The 27,595-nt window shown below is 39.2% G+C and overlaps 2 protein-coding genes across 2 annotated transcripts in view; one reads left to right on the top strand and one right to left on the bottom strand.

Moving 5' to 3' along the window:
• Positions 1 to 20,635, top strand: CHPT1 (choline phosphotransferase 1). The gene is made up of 9 exons (XM_084205309.1): positions 1 to 292; positions 8,866 to 9,013; positions 9,851 to 9,992; positions 13,351 to 13,435; positions 14,987 to 15,118; positions 15,511 to 15,669; positions 16,515 to 16,640; positions 17,135 to 17,245; positions 20,476 to 20,635. Exons 1-9 carry the CDS (start codon positions 29 to 31, stop codon positions 20,518 to 20,520), a joined length of 1,212 nt encoding a protein of 403 aa, XP_084061435.1. The 5' UTR covers positions 1 to 28; the 3' UTR covers positions 20,521 to 20,635.
• The window catches only part of SYCP3 (synaptonemal complex protein 3), a 9,926-nt gene continuing 1,741 nt past the window's right edge, over positions 19,411 to 27,595 (bottom strand). Inside the window, exons 3-10 of the mRNA XM_084205310.1 lie at positions 27,390 to 27,536; positions 26,750 to 26,825; positions 25,684 to 25,718; positions 23,873 to 23,990; positions 22,829 to 22,928; positions 21,970 to 22,068; positions 20,691 to 20,795; positions 19,411 to 20,555 (exon numbers count right to left, since the gene is read on the bottom strand). Of these exons, the coding sequence (XP_084061436.1) occupies positions 20,502 to 20,555; positions 20,691 to 20,795; positions 21,970 to 22,068; positions 22,829 to 22,928; positions 23,873 to 23,990; positions 25,684 to 25,718; positions 26,750 to 26,825; positions 27,390 to 27,536 (734 nt within the window). The 3' untranslated portion in view covers positions 19,411 to 20,501. The remainder of the gene's footprint in view (positions 20,556 to 20,690; positions 20,796 to 21,969; positions 22,069 to 22,828; positions 22,929 to 23,872; positions 23,991 to 25,683; positions 25,719 to 26,749; positions 26,826 to 27,389; positions 27,537 to 27,595) is intronic.

The following is a 27,595-nucleotide window of genomic DNA, read 5'->3' on the forward strand; positions in this document are numbered from 1 at the left end:
GCGGCGGCGGCTCCTTGACCCCGGTGCCATGCGTCCCGGAGGTGTGGGCATGGTCGTGTCCTGGGCGCTGCCCGCGCCCCTCAGCCCGGCGCAGCTGAAGCGCCTGGAGCAGCACCGCTACAGCGCGGCCGGGCGCTCGCTGCTGGAGCCGTGGCTGCAGCCCTACTGGGGCTGGCTGGTGGAGCAGGTCCCGCGGGGGCTGGCGCCCAACGCCATCACCGTGGGCGGCCTCCTGGTGAACTGCCTGACGGCGCTGCCGCTCATCGCCTGCTGCCCCAGCGCTACCGAGCAGGTACCGCCCGACGCGGCTGGAGCCGGGCGCGGGGGCCGCGGCTCGGCCCGGCTGGTGCCCCCGGCAGTGCCCGGAGCCGGGGGCCGTGCCCGCCGCGGGTGCGGTGCCCTGTCACTCCGGGCTCCCCCCGAGCGGCACGCGTGGCCCGTCCCTCGGCAGGGAGGGATAAGGCAAGGCTGCGGGGCTCTCCTGAGAAATCAGCGGAGCGGCGACGCGCGGCTCACCCCGTGGGGCAGCAGGGGTCAAGCCGGGGATGGGCGTTAAGTTTGGAATGCCAGAACGCTGTAGGGATGGCGGAAGGACGAGGGTCACCGCCCAGAGGGCCCTGTGGGGCCGCGGCTTTGGTGCGGTGGGCGCTTGGCCTGCACTGCACGCTGTGGGGCGAAGGGCACAGCCTGGGGCGTGGAACCCCCGCCTCCCCCACAGCCCATCCGGCATTCTAGGGAAGGGAATGTCCCCCTCCTCAAGAGTGTGGTTGTCACACAGGGGCCGTGGACGTAGAAACAGCAGCAGGTCATGATGGAGGGTGCGGGATGTGCCCCGGAGCAGGGCAGGCTGGACCACGAGACACGGCTGATGCCGCTGGGGCATCGGAGCGGCGGCTGGGTTGGGTAGCAGATGCATTAGCTGACAGCTGCTCAAATGTATCCTTCCTTGTCTGGGAAACATCTAATTGCTTCTACTTCTGGAGGAAAAACAGGCTTGTTAACGTGGGCTGGTGCTACTCTCACTTGACCTGCAGTGCCTACAGTTTCTCAGTCAATTTCAGGAGCTCCATCAGAGCTTCCCAGCCTGTTGCAAGTTTCCCATTGCAGAGTCTTTATGGTAGTTAGAGTAGAATATAGCAGGGGCAAATTGCTTTATGTGGCTAAAATACCTTGAAAGGTGGCCGTTGTTTTTCTTGTGTTCTGATGGTCTTAAATTCTAACAGCAGAGGTTGGCAGTTGGTTGGGACTTTTTTAATACCATAGCTTTACCCTGGTGAGTGTTCTTGTCAGAATAACATTTCTTTTTCTCTTGTTGCTTTGCCGTTTGTGTTAGCAGAGGTATTTGTGGCAGACATATCAGGAAGCTGATCCAGATCGAAATAAGCTTTGGTTTGGTGCCACCCTAATCACTCCCCTGATACACATCACCAGGTAGAGGCACTTAGGCAGTAATAGAGAAGACAGAGATGACAGTGAATGGTTGGAAACTACAGATGGTCTTCTAGTCCCACTTTCAGAATTAAAATGCTTGTGTACTGCTACCTTTAGCTTAGTTTTGTGATGAAAATATCAGTTGTGCCAGCTATGTGTCTGAATGCTCATTTTAGCTTTTTCTCTTTGCTGTTCAAAACTAAAAGCAGAAAGTAGATTTTACTTAAGTTATTTTTCCTTTGAGGACTCTTGTACAAAAAGAAAAAAGTTGTGTTGCAGATATCCAGGGAACTATTCCTTCCAGGAAAACTTAGGTTAGGTTTTAGGAACTTTTCTGTTTGAACTGGTTTTTGGGGTTTTTTTTTTGTTTTGTTTTTTGGGTTTTTTTTGAATGGTGGAAGCTGGATTTTATAAGAACCTATAGTTTGGGCTATACATTCGTGTTCAGATATCAGTATATCCTTTCTAAACATGCAGTTTAGATCCAGCCTTATCCTGTTTGTTGCCTCTGCTCTGTGAGAAGAGCCCTGATTTTCTCTTGCTGCATCACTTAGAAGCATCATTCTCCCTCCGGCTTGTTTAATGACTCAGCTTGTCTTCTGCCTAAGTTGAGATCATGTTTCTGGATGTCTTTTGGAGATAAAGCTAAACTGTTGCAGCACTGACAGGTGCCGCATGCACTGTTGTAATACCTCCTTTGTAGTTTTGACTGGGATGTGTAGGCTGGAAGGGACAGGTGGAGCTGACAATTACGTTAAAGATGGTTGAAATCACAGACTGAACTAATACAGTAGTGCACTTCAACAGCACCTCTTTCCATCATGAACATGTCTTGATCACCTCATCATATAAAAAAAGAGTTATAAACACTTATTGTTTATAACATTGTTATAGTCTGATAGGTAGGAGCACTGAATAGAAGACTTGGATAATGTAACAAGTATGTTTGGGTTTTGGTGTCAGGGGTTCCTTTTGAGCTGGTTTATGTGGGTTTTTTTCTATTCCCTAGCCAATCTTAAGTGGGCCATTTTGGTTAAGCCTTTATTGAAAACACAAAAGTCTTGATGTTTGTACAAACCATCCAAAACAAGTAAGACTGGTAGTTGAAATCCCTGGGAGAGCAGCTGCTAACAGATGCTTAGAAAGGAGATTTTTCTCTAGTATATATATACCTTTCCAGCTGCCAGAAGACTGTGGTTTAGCAGTTTCTTTGCAAGGGATTCTGTTTGGGTTACGTACTAGAAAGCAACTGGTAGATCTGTTTCCCCACAAACTCTTCCCACCTCGTGATTTTTCCTTCTGCATTAGTTGTTCTGAACCTGTTTGTACTTTCCACTTCCATTTTGTCCTACTGCAGTGATTTCTATGATTTCATGCTGCTTCTTCCCTTCCCCAATGAAATTAATGTCTCAAACCACAAAATGCTCTCTTAGTCTCCTAACATGGAGCTGTTATTTCCCTTTACACTATCCTTTTTATCTTCATCAGTATCAGTAGCTACTAAAAGCCAGTTTGTTACTGACTGGCACAGTATGTTTTGGAATTGTAAAATATTGTCTCCTTCAGTAATGTTTCCTTGCCTAGCAGGAACGTGGTTTTTGTATCATTGTCTCCTCTAAGTGCCTGTTTTGACACAAGCTTTCTTATTTACAGCTAAGCCATTAGCAGGTTGCACCCCTCAGGCGTTATTGTAACCGTGATTCACTTGCACATTTTCATTTTCCTAATCTTGGTAATTTAGAAGAGCAATCTATAAAAGCAGTATACAGGTGTGGTGGTGGAGATGACACCACCTGCAGATTTCATGTTCTGTAGAGTGCTGAAATATTGTTTTCACTGTGTCTGCAGTCTGGGTTGAGTTCCTATTTTTTCTTTTCTTTCTTTCTTTTTCTTCTTTTTTTTTGACACTCATTAGGAAATATTTAGGAATGAAAACTCTTGCTGACCTTAAGTAAGAACAGTGTGTATCTGGTGCATTAGAGTGCAAAAGGAGCACTTTTTAGGTGAGGATTTCTGTTTCATCCCCACCATAAGACAGTGAATTGTTTTGCTCTACTGCCAGCAGACCACTCTGAAGCAGCTAGTCAATTCATAAGGCTTTGCAGGGGAATCGTGCATACCCTTCCCCTTTCTGGGGAAAACCAGGAAGAAAACTGACTAAACATCATTATATTCTTAAAAAGGAGATAAGAAACTTTGATCCTCTTTTCATGATTGCTCGTGGAGGGGTCTAGCTTTGATAATCCTTCAAGATCAGCCACAGGTCTCTCTAAAATCAAAGAATAGCTGGGTGGAAGAGACCTTTAAAGGCCATCCTGGCCAGCCTCTGCCATCAGCAGGGACATCTTCAGCTAGATTGGGCTGCTCAGACTCCTGTCCATTCTGACCTTGAATGTTTCCAGGGATAGGGCATCCACCACCTCTCTGGGCAACCTGTGCCAGTGTTTCATGACCCTCATAATAAAAAAAAATCTTCCTTATATTTAGTCTAAATCTGCCCTCTTTTACAAAGTAATGTAATTAGAGAATGGTTTGAGAAACTAGAATTTCAGACAGAAGTGCATGCTAGCTGTAATTATTAGATTGTATTGAATTATAACTATTTGAAAATTAATCTTGAAGTGCTTACAGCATGATCCAAGCAAAGAACTGGGAACGAGGAAGACAGGAAGAGAAAAGGATGGATTATGGATTTGCTTTTTGGGAAGTGATAGGAAAAGGGGGCAGGGGCCCAAGGGTCCACCTGCAGGGAGCTAAGGAAAGGAAGGGAGGCTTGTGGTGGCTCTCTCTGTAGGATTGTTAAGAAATGGTCTAATGAGTTTATAAAAGGGTGTCATACCTTGCTGAAATATGCTGTTTAGAAAGCCATATATCTAGGGAGACCAAAGAGCAGGGAAGGGTCTGAGTGCCTTTACCTGGCTCTACTATCGGCTGTTTGGAGGGAGAAGAACATTGGTGAGATGCTGTCTCTGCCTCTCTGTCTTTAAAAAAAAAAAAACCTTAAAAAAAAAACAGCAAACCCAAACAAACAAGTGAACCACCTTTAAAATGAAAGAGGCCTGCCAGAGGGCAGAATGAGGGGAAGATGTTGACAGGTATGATGTTATGTAAACATCAGGGACACAGCTGAGCTTTGTGGGACAGAGGGTAGAGAAGCAGAAAAGAAGTTAAACTGGAGCAGCTGGTATGAGCAGGGCATGTGTGTGGGAGGGGGGGAGAGCATGAAGAAAAATGCATTACCTGACTTGGCAAATAAATGTGAAGCACTGAGTGGAGCGGGAAATTCAGCCAAAACCCACAAGAGGGGAACAGCTCAGTTGTGAATGGGAGAAGGTGGTTATCTGGCATGAAGTAAGAAGGTACAGGAATCCTGACACAGAAGAATGGGAGCTGTCTCAGACAAGGCTTGTTGGAGAGATGGGGATGCTAAAGGAATGCATAGAGTCCTTGGTATGCATGAAATGCACTTTGACTATGGTACAAATACTTATTTGATTGTTATTTTTTTTCATCCATGCTGTCTTCCTTGCTGTAGTTCAGGTTTGAACAGCCCCTTCCTTCTTCTTAGTAAAATTGCACAGTGGTTTGTGCTGAACAGAAGCGTGGGAAATGATCCATGTTTAGGGGGTAGAGAAGGGGGAAGTCCAGTCAGAATGTCTCCCTCTATTCTGGCTCTGATCCAGAGAGGTGCCATGTAAACTAGGGCAACACTATTAGGCGTGGATTGAGGAAGTGAGATTATGGCTAAATGTGATGAGTAATTAAGGAACTGAATCTTTAAATACTGCAGAAGCTTGGCTGGTTCTCTGGATTTGAGAGCTGTGCTTGAAACAATTTCTAAGAGGTTTCCCGGACATGTGTAGTCTTTTGCAGATGTCCATGCTCTTTGGTGGGGTGGAATCATGGGAGTAGAAGAATGCCTGCTGTTCTACCCCCATTTTTTTCCTCAAGGAGAGGCATGTCACAAATACCTTCAAACACTCCATGTATATGGCTTTGTTTTGACATGCTCTGGGTTAGCAGATGACCAATTCTACTGTATTGTATCTGTGTGTGACAAGATTCTGGGGTTGTAGTATCTTCAGACACCCCTTTGAGCACCCTCCTCTCCTTCTCTGCCTCCTCCCCCTCAGGTTTCTGTTCTCTTCTAGTTCTGTGAGAATAGCACCTAGGTCTGGCCAAATAATACATTTGCTTGGGCATGATATTACTTTGGGCAGAGATAATAAACACCTCATCAGTGAAAAGCTGATGATTATTGGGAGCCTCCTGACCTTTCTGCTTAGCCATGTCAGCATTCTCAGATGCTCCCACTTCTCTAATTTGAAAACTACTTGGGTCCAGTGTGGGAAGCCATCAGGGGACATCCCTGAATGGACAGCCAGGCACGTGAGAAGGCAAAGGAAATGGCAGCAGGAGCTGTATTGGGAGGGTGGATAGCAGAGAAAATCCATGGTTATTAGGAACCTTTGGTGATTTGGAAAACTGTGTTTTACCAATTAAAATATTAATGCTTCTAAATGATAGTTGATCACAAGTGAATTTTGGTTTTTACCACTCTGGTTTAGATTTGAACTCACAGCCTAGGGATGAAATGCTCCAGATAGTGTTTCTAATCTTTCTGACATATGCTGTTCTCTCTAGGATCCTTTGTCTTTAACTACGGGGGATGCTGATACATCTGCTACAGGTGCTAATGGATACAGATGATCCTCACTGGGAAACAGATGAAAATGCTCCCCCTTTGTCCAGATCAGCAAGGGGTAGACAGAGTGCTTGAGGGACTCTTGCTTTGATTTGTCTCAGTAGGAGCTAATGCAAACAGACTTGGATCAGTCTGAATGATCATAGCTGTACCATAACTTGCAACTGGAAAAAAAGCTGCTGTTTTGTCAAAAAGCCCCAATAGGAGAAGTTTGAGTTAAAGTTGATGTATTTGTTTATTTTTGCATATACTGTGTTACGATTGCTTTGCGAGAAGCTAAATGTAGATCTCAAGCTATCTTTTCACATTTAATAGAAGTTTGTCACCATAAGGACTCCTCACACTGCCACAACCTTTGTGGCATTTCACAGGAATATTGCTGATAAAATTAGTTGTGTCTTTCAAATACTCCTTTAAAAGACAGCAGTACAACCAGTGATTTCTCATGGCCTTTCTGCTCATTGGTCTGGAGGTGCTGTGTTTGAGATTCTCTGTTATTCTCCATGTAACAAAGTTATTCTGAAAGCCTGTGTATGTACTGTGGTGACTTTAGTATGTGGATTATATCACAGCTAAAATTATCTCAGCTTCAACAAAGTCCTGACTCTGCTTTTATGTTCTGAAGTACCTGAGCAATGACTGACAGCCCTCTGTTTTTGAAGGGTGGGGAGCAAGTGGAGATAGCTGCAGTCCTCCTGCACAGGGTGAGACCAAGTGAGCTCGTGCTATGAGAGACCCTTGAGTTCTCTGTGCCTCTCTGTGGCTTTTGGTGATCCTCGGTCCTGGGGTAGCTACAGGCACCTCCTGTTCTCCACAGGCTCTATCCTTTCCCTTTCATTAGAGGAGTGAAACTTTTTCAAAAGGTGGCTAAAACTTTCCTCCCTGGTTTAACCACATCCCCCAAGACAAGATTCCTTTGTTTAATTAGACTAAAAGGGAGAGTAAACCTAAGAAACTCAACTAATTCCATCACTAAGCATCAAACATGTATTGCTGTCCTCACTTGACCTGGATTTCTATAGTGTCATCTTTGCAGGAGTTATCAAATACCTGTATATTAAGTGTCCATTGGAATAATAATTTTTCCTCATCCTCTTTCACCCGCTTAAGGCTTCCTACATGATCTGTGATAACAATTTTTCTTGGTTTCCTTGGATTAAGGGAGGAGACAGCCTTGCCAGTTTTGAAGAATGTTTTAAGTCTTCCACATTTTCATTTGCGTACACATCCAGAGCTTGCACCTTAAGTGAGTTCCTGATGCTTTGGTTGTCTTTTCCTTTTCCTTCAAAACTGGGTGAAGCAGCCAACCAATTGACTTTGATAACAGTGTATCAGCCAGCCTGAAATACACGAGCAATTCTTAAATAACAGTAAAAATGCTATTCAGAATTGGACTTTCCTTAAGCATGTGGCTGCTTAGTGTGTTTTGTGACCAGTCTAACTGGAGGCATAACTTTTTCTAGCTCAAGACAGTGTGTATCATGATGATGAGACATCAGAATGTCTAGGGGAGCAGCTGCGCCTCATCTGTACCTCATCTGCATTCTTACTGCTGCCTTTGAACTGAGGGATGGCTGCCATTTTCCCTTCTTCCCCAGTAGTGACACTGGGTTTAGTTGAGTGTGGACAAATCTCAGCACACTGAGATCTGATCTGTTGCCTAATCTGCTTAATAGCCTTTACTGGCCTTAGGAAATATGTGGACGAAGGTTGGTCAATTTGTGCTGCAGGAGAGGAGTTGCAGAGGTGTAGCAGCACCACAGCAGCTGTCCCTAAGCAGGGAGTGGGAAAGGATTCAGCTCTGTGAGTGCCTGGGGGTGTTCACTTGTTTAACCTGCAAGTTGCATTTCCAGCATTTTTACCTGACTTCATTTTTGTGAACAGTACTCCTGAATGCTAAGGGAAGTACTGGAAACTGGAAAGTACATGAAGTAAAAATGTTGCCTGTGCTTTGTTCCAAAGGTGTTTAAAATAAGTTTAAACAAAACTTAATTCCTAGACAAAGCCAGGCTGACTGTGCAAATGAAAACAGTGCTTTTCAAAGGAATGACTGCAGAACAGTTCCTTTGAACCTAAGAGTGATGTTAATGTAACAGTTTGGTTTGAAACTGATAATGTATATTAAGTAGATAGTTTCTCCTTCATATTTAGTGAATTACTTAATTTTTTTAAGCCCTGTCCAAAGTGCCTAGGTAGTCAATTTTTTTATGTTGGAAAAAATATCTTTCCCTAAAGGCTGAAGTCTTTATTTAGTAAAAAACTTGGTGGGTTTTTTATATCTGTATGTTGTAAATATGAGCAAATCATCTATGTGTCTGTGACACAAACTGCTGAAAGCTTTAGCAAGTGCATTGCTACTTTCTTTTTTAAAGATGATTTTTATTTTTATAACATTTTCCAGCACAAAGAATGCAAATAATCACAGGAATAGTGTGGGTTTAAGGTAGAAAAGAAGGACAGTTGATGCAGAAGAGGGGCCAAAGTTTTGGGTTTGTTTTTGTTTAAATAAATAGAAGGACCTGTGTTTCACTGGTGTATCTGAAGTAGTTCATTACAGAGGTTACTACAATCCATGCAGATATTAGTGCAAGGTGTTTGGTTTGTCCATTAAGCAACAAATAGCACAGTATAGTACAGTTTTGTGGTGAACCTTATTTTACCTTTAATGAAACAGATTATCCTAAGAAATTGGGAGCTACCTCGTGACCTTTTATGTGAATCTCTTTCAGGCACCTTTTTGGGCATACATCCTGGGTGCAATAGGACTTTTTATCTACCAGTCTCTGGATGCCATTGATGGGAAGCAAGCCAGAAGAACAAACAGCAGTTCTCCCCTTGGAGAGCTCTTTGATCATGGTTGCGACTCTATTTCCACAGGTAGCCTTAATTTACTGTCACCCATCCTAGTTTATAAAAGTTGCCTGTTTTCAGGAGCAGCTGATTAATAACAGAATTGTTGAAGTTGGAAAGGACCTCTGGAGATCATCTACACCAAACCCCTGCTCAGAACAGGGTTTTTTAGGATAACTTCACCATCTCCTGACCTTTGCATCCCTGGCCAGTAACAGGGTGGTATTTTAGTTCCTTTGGCTGATATGGGTAAGATGTGTTCTGCTCTTACTTAACTGTGCATCTTCATGTACTCCCCTTCAGGAGTAAGGTGCCAAAATATCAGTTTGCTAATAGGGCATCCAGCCTGGCACTTATGAGAAGGGTAACTTATATTCCTTAGAAGAAGTAGTTTTAAAAAAGTTGGGAGTCCTTAAAAAGTAAGCCTTGCTGAGTTTCACTTTCCATAACTGATCTGCTGTTGGTGCCAATGCCTGTAGTTCCATAAAGCTCAATGGCTGAGACAGTTGCTCTGGGAATTGATACCTTCTTTATGTGTCACTTCCCAGAGAAGTGCAGCTGCCAGTCTCCCTGAGCTTGGCCCTTCAGCTGAAGTTGTCCGTGTTGCAAAGAGATGACAAGGCCAGGAGGAGGGAGAACAGCCACTGTAGGCTAGAGGGCAGAGCCCTGCCGTGGCAGAAAAGGAGTGCTGTGTTTTGGTTTCTCCTGCCAGGACTGCCCCTGAGGGTCAGCTACTCAATAAAGTATCAGTCATAGCATTACTTTGTTAGAGTGATGTAAAATGTCCTTTTATTTATTTATTTAATTTCTCTTAACTTCAAGCAAAGAGGATATATGATTAAGATATTCATTTCTGCTTTTCAGTATTTGTTGTCCTTGGATCCTGCGTAGCAGTCCGACTAGGAACAAATCCTGACTGGTTGTTTTTCTGTTGTTTTGTGGGACTGTTCATGTTCTATTCTGCTCACTGGCAGACATACGTATCAGGCATACTAAGGTTTGGAAAGTAAGTAGATATCATTAGAACTACATGTGGCTTAATATCCGAGAGTGCTAGCTCCTTGATTTCAGTTTCTTCTTAGTTTACTCCCCGCTTTCTCTTTTTCTTACCTCCCTTCCAGTCCAACAGACTTGTGTTTTACCTCACAAAAACTTGAAACTCTGCGTAATACTGAACTCTGCTGTTCTTTTAGCAGCTGATTTTAGCTCTGTATGCTTTGTTTGCATGAATTTGGCTCTTTCTTGTGCAGAGTTGTTGTCAGAACCCATACAAGCACCGTGCAGGCTCGGGCCAGAGGTGTTATTTACATTGTTGACAAGTGCCCTGTGTAGGAGTAGGGATGGAGAAAGCATCTGGGTACCTCCCTTTGTAATCTCCCAGCAAAGAACAGTTGCAGTCCCAGGGCACTCTAAACCACATGCATTTTAGAGAAATTCCCCTGCTAATGGGTTTCCCTTTATTGGGTATTTTCAGTCTTCCTTGGAATGAACTCTCTGCACCCATTGCATCCTCAAGGAGTTCCATGGATCTGTGGCAATGCTTGAAGAATTACCCTACATTTATGTGAGGGCCTTTTTAAAATCTGGCTCATACTGACTTTGATGTCCTTTAGGTTTTGTGTTAGGTCAGTTCTAGAGACTGCTGTGATACTGTTCATGACTTTATAGAAATTTTATCTGTTTCACTGCAGCATAGGAGAAGTCATGACATTAATGTAGAAGACAATAACTTCAGTTTAACTGCTAATAATGCAGGGATTGCTGCACCCTCCTATACTTGGGGTAGTGCCTGGCCACGGCCTTTTCCTGGTTTTAAGGAACAAGCTTCACTTTAGTATAATTACTTCTGAAAAGAGGAAAAGGTCTGAGACTTCTGTCTCAGCAGAACTGAAAACAGCAGAACTGAAAACAAGGGATACATGAAGGCTGTCCTGCTAATGCCAGTCATTTACTGAATGACCTATACATAGTCCTACTTAGCTCAGCAGGCACACAGGCTGGTGAGCAGCTATCCCTGCACATTGCATCAAATGCAGCTATCTCTGTGATATTGATAAGAGCTCTTTTTGATTTGCTGGTAATGCATTTTACCACATTATTACATTTTTACATTTACCACCGTAATTCTTCTGCCTGCCTACACATCCTATTGTTTTTAAAGGACATCTTGTGCTGTAAACGAAAATAGGTGCTTTACAGTGATGGCTGAAATAGGATACTTTCTGTCCATGACAGTAGGCTGCTCTGAAGGGAGGTGGACTAGGCCATGAGCTCTGGCCTTTTGCAGACATGACTGTTTTTCTGTACCTTTTATTCTTGCAAAAAGCACGAGAATGATTTCCCCACATCAGGAAGGAAATGAGACTCCTTTACCACATAAAAATTTTGTTAAAAACTTGGTGACTTCTACTTTAACATTATGATAGTGTACAAACAGCTCAGAATGGCCTGGTGTTCCATGGTTACTGTTTTAAGTTAAACAGACACAACTTTTCCATGAGATAACTTATTTCTGTCCAGTGAAAACAGGTCACTTTTTTTTTCAAGGCTCCCAATTTTGTTTCTCTTAAACATAAAGGTGTGAAGAAGGCATTAGTATAGTGCTCTAAATATGATGGTACATAATAATATGGATCTAAGTTTTCACTCGTGCTATTTCTCAATTAGCAGCACTCGATTTTAGAAATAAATCACAAATGAGATTCCTAATACTGATGGCCAGGAAGGATCAGAGAGCTGAATAATGTGACACTGTCAGGTATCTGAGTAAATTCTTTGGGCTCTGATTTGGCTTCTGTTGCCACCAACAGGCCGAGCCACTTTAAGTCTAAGTATTAAACTTTGGCACAACTTCAAGTTTGAGCCTCCTCTCCCCACCAACAACAACAAAGGCAATGCAGATTAGAAATCCTGGTGTTAATAGTACAGAGTGCAACCTCTGAACACTTGCACATGGATGCTTTTGCATAAGGTAACCAGCAAGTTCAGCAATGGCAGGGTGATGTAACACTTCATCCCTGGCAGAGAAGGAAGAGCCCACTCCCAGCCCCACTGTCCTGTGACACTCTGTCACTGGACCTCAAGCCACTTCATTAAATGGGCGGAAGATGAAAAGCCTGCACTGGACTGGTTCACCTTACAGTCCAAAGAGCACGAGAGCAAATAAAACCGATGGAATACAACACCTTAGGAAGAAAAGGACTCCCCATGCTCGTGGCTTTAAGAGGTGATGAGGACCTCAGCTTATGATCTAACTGCAGTTTAAACTCTGGATCTTCTAAGAGTCACAAGATTGTGATGAAATTTAGCAGATTTTATCACCATCTTTCTGATGAAAGGAGAGTTTTAACTGAGATTATCAAGTTCAGATAAATGTTTTCCATTGCCCAAAAGATGATTACTATCTTCTTCTAAAAGACCACTGCTTCCTGTGCAGATAGATCATGCGCTAAGTAAGTAGCAATACACATTGGCCATAATACCTTAAAACAGCAAATTTATTCCAACTGCTAAAGGAAGTCTTGAACCTTCATTATCAGTGTTTGCTGGTGACTGTAGTATGAAGAAAGGATATCTGTCTCAAAACTTTTGGTACCATAAAAGGTAACTTAGATATGCACATTTTTTTGGTCATTATTTTAATTATTTATATTAAAGCTTTAAAAGTACTGATTTTTTTTTTACCTTGAGCCTTGGCTCCATGTGAGGTTTCATCAATTAAATACAAAAATAAAGAGTTGTCTGTCTTTATTTAAAAAAAGGTGAAATATGGAGTCTGGACTTCATAGGCCATAAAAGGCCACCTTTCCTAAAACAGCTTTTATGGAGGAAAGCAAGATAACAGTTATATGTTCTCAGAAATATGGCAAATGCTTAGCTATCCACTGACTCAATCCTCCCTTGTTTTGCAGGCTGTATCTGTCAAGTTTTCATGATATGAAGCTTAAAGAAATCCCTTCTTTCCCAGCCTGCTCGTTATAGTGTCTGCTTTTATATGCTGTGCTTTTAATGGAAACGTTTGATTGCATTTACTATGAGCTTACCTTAAACCTTGATTTGACATTTACACATCAACAAGTCTTTAAATTTGTACAGAATTGTCAAATAGTTAACAGTGTATTCATTAGAGTCCTCCTTTCAAAATTATATGTAGCTTGCTCCAGAAAAGGAGTATAGCTTTCATTTTAAATCTTAGCCAGAGATGTGTGCCCCCATATAGGGTAGCTTTCTCAGTCAAGGAAAGTAATATTCTATATATATTTATATCATTTGAAGTACAGTTACTGGGGGTTTAATTCCCTCCACACACTTTACACTTACAGCAAAAAGTCCTTGAACTAAATCTTTTTTTTCCCCTTTCACAGAATTGATGTAACTGAAGTTCAGGTCACCATAACAATGCTGCTCTTGATAACTGCCTATGGAGGAGCAGGAATGTGGGACTATAAGGTGAGTGTGTTAAGTGCTCAGAGTTCCTGTTGAGTATCTTGTCCAGTGTCCCCAGTTCCTGTGGTATTTGAAGCTGCTCTGTGCAAGTACTATCAACATCTACTAGTTCTGTAATGTTGATTTAGATTATTGCATAAGTGTAGATTATTTTAATGGCATAGTTATTTTAAATCTATTGGTGTGACTCCCTGTGCACAGATTTATGCTACATAGAGGAAAAAAGACCCCATCTGCCACATATAAACTTCTGATCTGGAACTAGTACTCCACACATACTTAAGCTTTAGCAAATTTGTATATTTTATTGTAAGGCATACATTTCAGTTAAACAGTTTATCTTAAAATGTATGGATTAAATGCTTCAATTTCATGAAATTGTGGGATGAAGCCAGGGGGTTTTGGTTAACTTATTCATATTTGTGTCGATGCAGATGTACTGATTTTAAGAATTATGTCACAGCCATGTAAATGTAAATATTTATGTTTAAAACATTGTTTTCTGTCCCAAAACATTTCCATATCTGTGGCTTTCATTCTGATCTTTAAAGATGCACTTTATTGGGCAGTATCAAAAGATCTTCAACTTTCTAGGGCTTTTACTCAGAAATGTATAGTTCTGATTGGTTATAGTGCAAAGAGCTGAGACTTACTTTTCTATTCTATCAATAACCAGTAGAAATCAAAACTAGTTCAAAAGTTTACTCGGCAATTAAGGAATGTTTAGCTAAACTTTGTTTCCTTTTCCCAGCCTATTTTTTTTTTTCTAATTTCAAAAAGCTTGTCTTCATGTTGGAAAACAAAGTAGGTACATTAAACTTAAATTATGATTAATTTTTTCCTCACTATTAGAATCTGTTGTAGTTATGTAGTATCACAAAAAACTATATATTCGAAAAATGTAGTAAACAGTTTCCATTTATTACTTCTTTTTAAAATCCTCTGCTGCCTTTGGAAGTTTCCTTGACACTGCAATTGATTCCAAAAGGTAACTGTTTAATTAAAATTTGTATCTGGAGACTTTTCATGATAGTCCTATGATAAGCAAAGATACAGCATACAAATAACATGCCAAAACACACAGCAGGCAGATGGTGTTTGTTTTTCCTGTGGATCAGTGTTGTTTTATCCAGTGGAATAGAAGGAACTATCCCTCTTCCTGCTCCCATATCATGGTGATTGATGGCAGTGGTCTGTGTCATGTTTTTGCTCATGTGGTGAAAATATTTAAATAACGTATTAAGGAGGAACAGACTAAGATCTAGCTGAATTTCAAGATCAGAACTTAAGTACTCAGTAGTGGAGTTTAAGCATTACAAAAGATACTTCTTGTTTTCTTAGTAAGGAAACAAATTTTAAACACCGTTGTCCTGAGCTTGTTCCCAGGAAAGTGAGGGTTCAAATAAAACATTTGTTTAGTAGGTAAGAGTGGCTGCTTTAATCACTTCTTAAAAAAGGTGTTGTGTGCTGAACTTTTAATATCTTTTTCTTGTTTTGTTGTGGTTTGTTTGTTCTTTGTTTGTTTTGGTTTTGTTTCTTTTGTGTTCTGCTAAGGTCCCTTTGCTGGGCTTAGAACTGAAGTTCTTTGCAGTTATTGGCATCCTGTGTGGAACAGCAATTTCTTTTTTCAATTACTTCCGTGTCATCTTTGGTGGAGGGGTTGGAAAGAATGGATCTACAATAGCAGTAAGTTGCTCTAAAAATTCAATTGAGGTTTGAATAATTTATGCCTATAATTTATTATGTTCAGATGATCCATAAGGGTTTTATTTGTTTAAGCTTTTAAGTAGACAGGCATGTGAGTGTTAGATGGCTAAAGCAAAGTTCATTATCTACCTTCTCTCTGCCTGTTACTGGATTTCTTCTGTCATGGGAACCAGCAGTGAATCTTCCTAAAAAATTGATTAGTGGTCAAAGGGTACTGCAAAGGATACTAAGAACAGTGGCATAATACTAATGGATTTTGACAAGTTTTGACAACTCTGGTTTTGTTTAATGGGATTTGAAATATGTATAAAACTTGGACTTTATCATGTGACTGAAGTTTAAAACAAATTTTCCATCCCTTTATATCGTAGGGAACAAGTGTTCTTTCACCAGCCCTGCACATTGGACTGCTTATCACACTGGCCGTTACAATTTATAAGAAGTCTACAACTCAGCTGTTTGAAAAACATTCTTGCCTGTATGTCTTGACATTTGGGTTTGTGAATGCCAAAATCTCACAGAAGTTGGTGGTAAGTCAGTTCTAAATCTCCTAAAACTAATCTGGTTCTTGGCTAAACACTCACTGGATCAGGTGGAACAGTTTTCCCATTTTGCTTTGCTCCTGTGTTACCAGATTCATTGTGATCAAGACACTGAACTAGACTCAGGGTTCCATAGAGAGATTATATGTGACACTGATGAAAACATGTATTTGCTGTTGAATGGACTGGTTAGGACTTTCACTTTTGTTTAACTTACTCCTAGAAATGTACTTACTGTCTGTCATTAACATCCTAACTCTGGTCTCTTAAGCCTTAATAACAGTGCTGTGGCTTCTCCTTTAATTATCTGAAATAAGAATTTACTGTGATCATTAAAATGAAGAGAGAAACTTTTCTGTCTCTATTCTGTCTTTTCAGTCTTTGTCTTTTTTGTACATAAAACACTCCTCAATGGATTAAAAAAGTTGCTTTACTACATTTACCAACATCAGTAATCCAGCCAGATGCTTTTATTTTTTCTCCATTTTTTGAACATTAGAAAATAGGTATTCTACAGACTTTCTTACTAAACAATGAGAACAAGTGTTGGCACCTAAGAAAAGGTCTATTTCCTAGTTAAATTTTGGCTAGGGAAAGCCAAAAAAAAAAAAATTCATAGTATTTGTTTTCAGTAGTACACTTGCATAGTCTTACAGTTTGAATACAGTGCTGGAAAACTAGAGAGTGGGAAGACCCTGCAGATAGCTGAAATGCATGGGTATAGATGTAACTTCCAAGAGGACATTGCTGGGCAAGAATGTGATGCCTGTTTACTGGTAGTTACAACAATCTTGCAGGGATGCACTTTTTAATTTATTTTTTTTTTAACATAGGTGGCTCACATGACAAAAAGTGAAATTTGTGTTCAGGACTCTGCATTTATCGGGCCAGGGCTTCTGTTTTTGGACCAGTACTTCAACAGTTTCATTGATGAATATATTGTTCTGTGGATAGCATTGGTAAGTGTTTTATATTTTCTGTTTGGACCATGCTTTAAGGAATGGATTGAGAATTGTCCCTGTCGTTCTGCTCTGCCATTTCTGACTTGCTCACATTTCTGCTATCACTGCAGCGGGAGTGCTGGATACCAAGTAAATATGTTTTTTGGGGCTGACTGGCTTGCTTTCCTTGAAACAGAAAAATGAAAGCAAATTTATAAATCTCTCCTGAATTATGCTTTTGTCCATGTGGATTTTTAAAGTCGTTCTGTGAGCTGCAGACAAATGGTTTTTAACAGATCTTGTAAGCATTTACTGCTGTTAGGATGTTGGGGTTTTGTGATGGTTTTATTTTTAATTCTAAACTAGACCACTCTGTAGCTATACGTTACAATGATGTATTTATGTTATGCTAGTCACTTGGATAAATTCTGATTAAAGTATAGCATATTTATAGTAGGTACAATTTTTAAAAATGGATTTTTTTTAACCTGTTCTGTTTTGTTCTTTTGAAGTTCATATCCTTATTTGATATGCTGAGATATGCCAGTGGTGTGTGCCTACAGATTGCCGCTCATCTTCATATACATATCTTCAGAATTTCATCTCATCAAGCTCCTGAGCAGGTTCAAAACCATAATGACTGATTAAATAGGTCAAGGACAAGAGAAGAAGCAGTTAGGGGAATGAAGCAGCCTCTGTGTTTTTGGGAAGACAGAATAAGCTTTTGAAGAAAACAGTTTTATGAGAAAGTTCACTGTGTTTCAGACATTACCAGATGTTAGAATTAGTAGGTACAAAGTTCTGCAGATGCTGTTGTACTTTTGAACCAGTATGTGTTTCCCTGTGTTTCAGACCACAAATACTACATTTGAAAATGTTGCCATTTCCTGTTAGGTAACTTTAATTCTTCTGGTGAATGTAGATGCAAACCAAGGTGCTACCAGCCAGAATTCGAAGAGGAATTTCACATCTAATCTTGTAGCATTAGGTTCTAAAGTTTTGTTGGAACTGCTCTGAAGTGGTTGTCAGATGTACCAATGAATTCAATCCTGCAATATTAAGACTGAGGCAGCCATGACATAAAAATCACTCAATCTCTCCTCTGGTACTTCTAAGGAACAAGTTGTTGCATCAGTAGATAAAGGAGGTACAGCTCAGGAATATTTTCTTCTCATTCTAAGTACTGTTATGAGTGCCTTTAGAATTCATGCATTCTCTACTATCTAAGTACATAACCTATTGCTGCCACATGAAACTTTAGTTTGCACTTTCTTTCAAGGCCAGTTTCTGGTTCTGTGGTCATAGTAAGGTCAGTCTCATTGCACTTCATCCTTATCTAGACTACAGCTAGCTGTGTAAGGACAGGACTAACTTTAGGCACCCTAACTTGTATCTGTAAGCCTATGCAAGTGAAGGACAAAGTTCATTGATAAACTCCAGTGCCTGTGGCTCCAGCACTGCAGGCCAGCCTTCTGTATTTCCCTGGTCTTTTTTGCTGTCACTGTGTTCATTTACCTTACAATTGATCCTATTGTCTCAAAGCTACCACTGTACTTTATCCAAACAAAAGGGCACAGAACTGAACCACAATGTAAAACTCTCTAAAACAGGAACTTAGGCCCAATATCAGCTTCTTTCTTCCTTTAAGAACAGACTCACTGGGTAACATACTATATCTAACAAGAGGGCTGTTGCCACTATAGAAAAGCTGAATGAAAAATGGATTACTTGCACACTAACACCACACATAAGCTTAAACTCCTTTCAAGAGGTACTACTTGAATATGTTTTGAGTAAAAAGCTGTTGAATGTAAGTGTGCATTACTCCTTCCAGTTGCTGATATGTACCTGAGCTTCTGAGTTAATGAAGTCCTTTCTGAACTGTCCAATAAAGAATGCCATGGTTTGTTTTAAAAATACTACCGCAGCTTCCTACCTGCTAATTAGTTCAAAAATACTTCCTGAGACATTCCAGAAACTTCTAAAGTGGTGTATTGTCTGCTGGTCTGGAGGAAATAAAATAGCATCCACCACCCTCCTGCCTAAGAAGAATGTAATGATCATTTTGAGATCTGTTGCTGTAACAGTTACTGCCAAAGGACTACAACTCAAAGTGACTAATGTAAATTCAGAATGAACCCTAGTACTCCTGTTTGAGGCTGCAAATGACACAGCATGTGCACATGAATTTAGCCTGAATCCAGGCCACGGTCAAATAGAAAAGAAGATGGTAATGACCATTTTACTTTGGCTGAATACTGTAAGCAAATTAACCTCCTGATGAAAAGACACAGGCAACATCTTAAGAGTGAAATGAGTGAGTTCTCCACAATGGTCCAAACTGTGTCCTGGCATAGCAGGTATAAGTAGTTTTGAGGATATGATTGAGGTATGTGGATAATAGGAAACTAATGCAGAAATCACTCAGAAAACCAGAACCATGACTCGGTATTAACAAATAAAACCAGAAGCAGGAGGTAATGCTAACTAATAACATCTTATTGAAGATCTGAAGCAGAACCTGTCACCTATTTCATAGCCTCCTGTCACTGGCCTTAGAGGGCTGAGACTCAGTAATTACAAACCAGCATTGTACTGGTTACCATGAGAGGCCCATATCCCCACATGCATCAGTGTAGCAGTGTAACTTCCATGTTTGCTCCTGTTGTGAATTCTGGCAGGGGCAGAACAAGAAGTTCTATACTTGTTATAACCAAACAGCTGAAGTTACTGCAAGTTAGCTGTCACTTATCTGGCTTCCAGTCCTGGAGAACCACTATCGAATGACTTGACTCAAAATGCTCGTAGGCTGAGAAGTAAAATATGGTTTTGAAACACATTGTTGTGACAACATCACATTTGGTGTGTGTGGGTGTGTGGATGGTTCTTTTTATCTACTGTTGTATTAAATCAAAGCATTAAATGTGTTGGCAACTATCTAATTTTTAAAAGTAGATATTCAGGTGTAATGGTTTTCTGTAAAAACAAACTGCATGTGCCCTAAGCCAACTGTTTAGTTCATACTTATTTACTGTAATGAGATGCATGAAAGATAAATGCTTTACCCTTAAAACTCAGGCTTCCCTAAATTACTAGTCATTTGGAATTGCAAAAAGTAATATTCCATCTCAAAGGCTTCTAATAGCCTGTACTAAATAAATGAGATAGATTTCTTCTAGCAGTGGTTCTACAGAAAGTAGACCCCAAAATGCATAATGTTTAATTATTGTTACTTGAGCAGATACATTAAGCTCATAATTTAACTAAAAAAAAAAAACCACCAAAACATTTTCTGGTCAACTTACAGCAATTTATAAATCCCATACTAATACAGAGATAGTAAAAATGTCTAGACTAACAAAAGACTTAACAAAATTTACTTTAATTTACCATAATACACATAATTAAACAATTCTGTCTGAGCTATGTCATACCCTGTCAATTCTTATAACAGCTAATATATCAGCAGACTAATTGAAACTGTGACAATCTGCAGCTTGTTAGAAATGCTTCTATTTGCACAATGTACCTAAAGGCCTCAAGTTATTATGTAAAATCTGGGTAATGCATGTTTCATTAATTCTTCCCCTTGTCACAATTTGGTATAAAAAAGTGAAACAACTTAAACATTCCAATGCTATTGGAAAAGGATAGGAAATTTTTAAAAATCAACTGAACAGACAGTGAACGATTTGGGGTCCATACTGCCCCCAGTAATAAAAGTTTACTAAGATATATTCTTACAACATGAACAGACAAGATTAGAACAATCCAGGAAAGAGTTTAATAGGAACCTTAAAACATTTAAATCTCAACATCCTTCTAATGTCTGTACTTGTATCGTGTTACTTAGGTACAAGTTGCTCCTCCACTGAGCCATCAGAATAACATGGACTGAAGAGACTTGCGAACAGTTGCCATCTCCTGCTGTTGCTGTCACAAGAAAAGGAGATAATGCTGAACAAATGCTGTATCTATATGATTCCTTTGAATTAAATGAATGTCAAATGACTTTTAATTGAATGTTCTATTTTTACATTTAACTAACTTCATAGATCTGATACTTACAGTGTCCATCATAATCTTCTTCTGCAACATTGCCATTTCCTTGCGAAGTTCATTTTGGGCACCAGCCAGAAGATTTTCATTGCTCTTCTCCAGCTCTTCCATGCTCTGAAGTTAAGGATAATATTAATTCAGAACTCCTCAATGTCAAGCAGTTAATTTAAAACAACCAAACAAACCAATAATTATTCATACTACAATGTGATTTTTACAGTGATCACAGATAATTGATGAGTTTGTCACAAAACTGGCAGAGGAATCATACAGAACTTCATACTCCAGTCTACATTCCTATTTAAACAGTATGTACCCTGGGAAGAAGACAGAGCCCTCCTGTCAGCCTCTGTGAGGTCTCAGCTACTTTTTCTGAATTTCATTTAAGATAAAAATTTACAAGAGATTGAACAGACATCTGTCAGGAATTCTAGGGGTTCAATATTATGACAACCTTGTTGGACTTGAAGTGAGGAGTACAAACCCCACTGCATTTCTTTGCACACTTCTCCCCAAAGAAGCCAAATAAATCCCCTGGTTATCTTCCTTTTTTCATGTACAATTACACTTACCTCTGTGTATGTGTCTAGTTGCATTTTCCTTAATTTGTATTTATTTAAGCTTATTTGAGGTTTGACTTCTACCTTTTGATCTTTTTTGAGGAGAAAAATCGAAGTAATACTTGACCTTCTGTTCAATTTTTCCTCTTTGATGATGACATTTTTGACATTTTGGAAGAGTTATTATTTATTAATGTTTCTGTAATATACTCAGTAAATTCTGATTTTTTTAAACTAAGAGTTGCTCCATTTCAGATTTATTTTTATCAACTACCAGGCTTGGAAAAAACCCAAAGCAAACACACCACGCTTATAACTGAATTTTCAAAACCAGCTAGGAAATTACTTGAACCGAAATAAAGGTTTGTCAGAAACTGATGGACTTGAATCTGCCCTGTATACTAGGAGCTGTGCAGCTGGTGAAGCCACACCTGGAGTGCTGGGTCCAGTTCAGACTCCTAAGGACAAGAGAGACACGGACATACAGGATAGATTCCAGTAAAGGGTCATGAAAGTGATTAAGGCACAGAAAATTTTCTCTTGTGAGGAATGCCTTTAACTAAAAAAGTAAAATTTTTGTGTGTTTCTACTCAAAACAGTTCTTTTGCTTGCTGTCTAGTATGTTAGTTACTTTGTTATGAAATGCCTAACAACTTGAAACACTGAATTAATATAGTTTTCTTAAGTGATATGACAAGGATCAGCTGCTTTCCAAGAAAAAGATTTACCTTTAAGAATTGCTCATAGAGTTGCTTAATGGTTTTCAGTCTCTGACTTTGAACTATTCTTGCCTGTTGAAAAACTTTTTGTTGCTGACGAAGCATATTCTGAAGCAGAATCAAAAGAAAAACATAATTCCATGAGTTGTTAAGCAGAGTGCTTGGACAGCACACCAGTTTCATTTTTCAGAATCAGAAAAGCTGCCTTTATTGGAAATCTGTGCCTTGTAATGTGGATCTCTGCCTGGAGAAGTTACCCTGGCTTTTATTACTGAAAGTAAGACTGAAGACTGGATTAAGCCCCAAGTTGCCTCCTGAGGTCTGTTGCAACCTGAATTATCCCTGTAAAATCCCATGAGGATTGCTATGCCCCACAGCTTCTTAGGGTATCCCAGAGGATGTGCTACCTAGGGAAAAGCAAACCTTGCAAATGTGTTGGAAGTACAGAGCAACAGCACATGATGACATTCCATTGTATAGCTCCTTGTATATCCCCTTTCAGTGATCAAATTCTCTTACATTTATTATATACAGGCATATTTTTAAGGAATGCATGCTAAAAAAATACTTTCCTTTATTCCTTAGCTCCCTGAACCCAGAGACTATGGATGGAGAGAAACAGCACATGTCTTTCTTCTCCTTAAATGGTCCTTGCTTTTCTCAAGCTGTATGCTGGCCTAGGACATCACTTAACAGTGTTTATAAACTTGCAATAAAGTTTATAAATGCACCTCTCTTCCCAAACTTAAACAATCATATATTTATATTTAAACTACATAAAGTGCTTTTACATTTCTTGAGTACTGAAACAACAATATTCCCTCCTTGTGGAAAATACAGTGAAGTTCACACCATGCTGGAAACTCACTGCTAGTTTTTCTTCCTGCTCCTCTGCCTTTTGCACATCTACATCCCACTGCTGAAATAAAGTCAGGAACTGCTGGGAGAACTCATGATTGAGCTTCTGCCTATAAACAGACACTGTCTGTAAGTATGACAAATGCTACAGGGAATTACAAGGAAAGCAAAGGTTCAACATACAGAATAGAATAAAAGCTGGCATAGATAAACAAATAGGCTACTTTTCACATCTGACCCCATTTCACTACTGTATGTTTTGAAAAACTGAACACATACATACACTGAGCGGATGTAGAATATATCTATAGAGACAGCACTCCCATAAAATACTGGTTAAAAAGAAACTGTAACAACTCTTCTTCCTAACAGTGTCAGGTTTTTTGAGATTTACCATGTTTTTCTAAGTCAATTACAGGTGGTTGCTTTAACACAAGGTGCTTACATTACAAAACTGATAAGCTCATTTCTTAAATTTTTGTCAGTACAAGCTTCAAATACAAATAAATGTAGAACACCACCAAGACAGTTACAAGTATAGCTGACTTTTAGTTTTTAACTGTCTCTTTTTTCACTTTGCTCTATCTCTATCAGATGTAGTAATGAAATATGCTTTAAGAGGTGAAAGGAATGTTAAGGAAGATGAAAATTATTTACTTTCTTAACCAGAATGATATTAAAGTTTTACTGAACATTTTTCAGTTTTCAGGTAAAAATGGAAAATTCCAAAGCGGGGAAACCCCCCCCCCACCTCCTTGTTTTAAAATACGTAACATCAAAGGTCACTTTCCATAAAGATAAAAGTAAGCCCCACTCTTAAATGTACCTTGCTCTCAGAGTTCCAAATCTTAAATTTGTCTGTTCAAAAGAGAATGTGCTAAATTATTACTGTCACATTAACAAAGTGGACACAATGGAAGGCAGCAGAGGCCCTGAGCTGATGTTTAACATTAGATACAGTACTTGCTATTGCAAGGCGACAGACCAGCTATCCATGCTGCGACCCAGAAGGGAATCTAGTTCCACAGGCTTGGGAACCAAGAGTAAAGGTCACCTTTGCTCCTGCTGCGTTTTCCAAACATGTTCAATCTTCTGGTTACTGGTTTTGAGTGAGGCTTTTGTGTACATTTCTAATCGTTTCCTCTTAGCTAAGAGAGCCTTGTTAATGTCAGCTGAAAGCCAAAGAATATTTAGAAATTAGGCATACTGGATATGCATTAAAAAGGCTGATGAATTACATTTTGGAGAAGCGTTCTAACAACAAGAAGCTGGTGTGATCTGAACTGATGTGGTGATGTCCCTCAGCCTGCTGGTGGCACTGGTGTGAATGCTGCTTCCTTATACCTGTCACACACCCTAACCAACACCTGTTTCAGAGTCATATGCAAATTTCTTGAATTTCAGAAATAAATTAAGGTCAGTACGTGGTTACTATCCCTGTGAACATAATGAATGAATAACTATTTTTATACTTCAGAGAGACAGTACTTTTAAGTATTAATATAAGTTACTCTGTTTGTTTCAGTTCAATTTACATTTGGAGATGTATCAAGTTACAGCTTAAGAGTAATACAGTAATTTAGTTTCCTTCTCACTGTAGATTTCAGGAAACATCTGTCAAACTTCTCTAATTTGCTGAGGCATCTGTCTCTGCTAATGCCAAACCCACTATTATGTGCAGACAGCATCCTCTCTCTGATCCATTCATTCTCCCTCCTTCTATCCTTCCTTTTTTTTCCTTTTTTTGAGTCTTAAATTACAGTCCTAACTTTTTAGCATTGAAATCCTCCTTTTATCTGAATTGCCAGATCTCTAATACTATTCTAATATGTAATACAAAATATGTAATTTTGTGACAGCCAAAAGTCCTAATTTGTGGATTAAGGAGTTACTCAAGCTTCTCTTTCACCTTAAATTTGACATGCAAGTAATGACTCTGTACAGGTTTCTTTTATTACATACAATGAAAGTATTATTCAGTAATTGAGTGTGTAATGCTGGCATTAAAATGGTTTCTCTTCCTTCCATTGGCTTTTTGATGTCTGCTTACTCTGTGATGGGTATTGTTCATTCTCTACAAATGATAAAAGTATTTTTTCTCTATGCTGTCACTCTCTAGAATTCAGTGATAATTTACCTAGGTAAAGCCACCTGAGGATCTGATTATAACTATACTAAATCCTACCGATTTAGTATAGTCCTGCTGACTACACTAAATCCTGCATTGCTCATCACTGGATGACCGGCATTACTTCCTCTTGTTATCTGGCTGTTCTAGAAACTCATATTCCTTCTGACTGCTGAAATTCTCTTCCCTGCTGATTCCCTATTCTCTAGATTTCTGGAAGTGCTAAGTACAGACTTCTCTCTCAATCTGTATCACAAATAACTCTACTTCCAAAATTGCTTGTCTAGAATTAGAACTGTTTGTTCTCTTTCGCTGCTTATATTAACATTTCCCTTATTTCTCACTCAAGTCTTGCCATTCCCAGTATCCTATATGCCAGTGTAACAAAAATGTGAGTGCTAACAACAGCAAACTGCTATTGTCCCTTTTCTACAACATATTTACTACCTTTTAAACTTCACCTTAAAATTGGAATTGATTGCATCTTTCCCCTTTCCTTTGTAATTATCTACACTTACAAGCTGTGACTCATTTATATGCAGATATTCCCTCCTCTTCTTTCCCTTTGCTCTCCTTAGATAAAACTTTTTCTTCTCCTGAGAACTGGCTTTATTCAGAAATGCTGAAAAGTGCTAGAGATTAGTCATTTTACATAAGCCTTGAAAGTTATTTTATGGTGAGTTATTACTGCCAACTCTGCAACTATATTTTATTTATTAGAATGTAAATGTACTTACCTCCAAATCTCTCCAACATATTCTGTACTTCACCCCTACAAAACAGTGTTTAAATTTTTATTTCCCCATTTTCTGACTTTAGACCTGTTGAATATGCTTAGAACTAATTTTATTCACATGCCTATTACTTCTAAGCAGTAACAGAACTGCCCCTGCCATAAGATAATTTTATTCCTTTTCTTCTCCTGTGACAGGTTTCTTTTCCAGATTAATTTGCCTTTTTTTTTAATAAAATGCTAGAATCTATTAGCTACTCCCCAATAAAGAGGCACTATTATATAAAGAGGCATTTAACATGCCTTGAGTAAGGGGCGTCAGTAAATAAAATTGATTATTCCCTATAACAAAGAAAACAAAATGGGTATTTGGAACACCAAATGAAAACAAGTCCTTCTCAGCACGACTGGCACAGTAAAAAATCGCAAGGCAAATAATTTCAGGGTTGCTTTTACAACATCTTTAAGATGGTAACACCAGTGTGTAAGGCAGCGTTGCAATACCGTAAAAACGGTATCTTCAACCTAACAGTTATAATCTGCTTGAAAACTCTTTTAGCATGTACTTTTTTATTACATTTACACTGTCCATTAATATTAAATTTGATTAATATTTATTCACTCTCTATGAATATTAAATTAAGATTTATCTGTAAAATAATTTATTTTTCATGCAATATGTGGATCATTTGAAGTATTGGTAATATCTTCAAGCAACTAAAATGAGAAGAAAAAAATTAATGGGATTTAATGACACTATCAACAATTTAGGATAAAACAAGTAATCTTTTTAAAAGAAACAAATTTTAAGAACACACAAATATATCAATTTTTTCTGCATTTTCAAAAGAAACTACAAAGAAACTGAAGAATTACTCTTTTGAAGTGCTTTTTTAATTTCTTTTTTTTTACCTACCACTACTCTATTATCTGTTACTTGATTTTTTTAATCAAATACAAAAAAAATCCCAAACCAAACCCAAACAAGGCAAAAATAAGCATAGTGAATAACTGAAGTTAGTATCTATTTAAGACCTGCTTATTTTGGAAAAAGCCCGCAAAAACCTTACCCCACATCATCTGGAACCACATGAGTAGTGACCAGAGGTCTTTTCTTTCCATGCTTGTCCATTACTGGTATGTCACCTTAAGAAGGAGTACAGAAATATTTACAAAAATATATTTTGTGTTGGTTGTTGAAGTTATTAAAAGTGTAATTATTTTTCTGCACTGCCACTTCCCTGCCCATGTCTCATGGTCAGTCCCCATCAGTAACACAGGCAGCTCCTCTAACTCTGAGTCTGGAGTTGGCAGATGGTGGTGAACTGCTCTGCACTGCTTTGAGTTCTTTACCTTGGTCCCAAATAGTTTTAGTTTCCCTGTCCACTACTACACCATTTGTCACAAATCACAATATAGCAATCATCAGAAAGCTAAAAATAACATAAAAAAATTATAAAAGTCCAATCTGAATTTACTGTGAAAAAGGTACTGTAATTCTGCACCTTTAAAAAGAAAATTCACAAATAGAAATTTATATTCTGAAAATTACCAATCAAAATTACACAGTAGGAGCCTGGTGGTCTTTGGCATTACAAACCCTACTGTGCTCAGTCCCTGGCTGACTCAAAAATTCTTCCCTTCTTTTCATAGTCACTAATGTGTTAAAATTCACATTTTACAAATGCCCTAGAAATTTCATATAAGCACCTTCTCTAATATCTTCCTCTGATCCACTCAGTTCTTTTCTTTCCTCCTCAAAGTCAAAAGCAGGTATGGTCTGATCTTCCTGTGCTGGTTTACCAGCTTTTCCTCCATGCTTTCTTCCCGATGGTGCCATGGTGAGATCTTTTCCTACTGAAACAGTATATTGTATTTGTGACATAACTTCCTCCACAATAAATTGAAACTAAATA

This window comes from Fringilla coelebs (genome assembly GCF_963513975.1).
Source record: "Fringilla coelebs genome assembly, chromosome: 5".
NCBI lineage: Eukaryota > Metazoa > Chordata > Aves > Passeriformes > Fringillidae > Fringilla > Fringilla coelebs.

Bases quoted from the DNA above. Each gene is read 5' to 3' on its own strand.
- CHPT1 (XM_084205309.1), top strand. From the start codon at position 29: ATGCGTCCCGGAGGTGTGGGCATGGTCGTGTCCTGGGCGCTGCCCGCG. The intron at 16,641-17,134 runs GTAAGTGTTTTA...GTTCTTTTGAAG, and splicing joins TTGTTCTGTGGATAGCATTG to TTCATATCCTTATTTGATAT. The intron at 17,246-20,475 runs GTTCAAAACCAT...CGTGTTACTTAG, and splicing joins CTCATCAAGCTCCTGAGCAG to GTACAAGTTGCTCCTCCACT.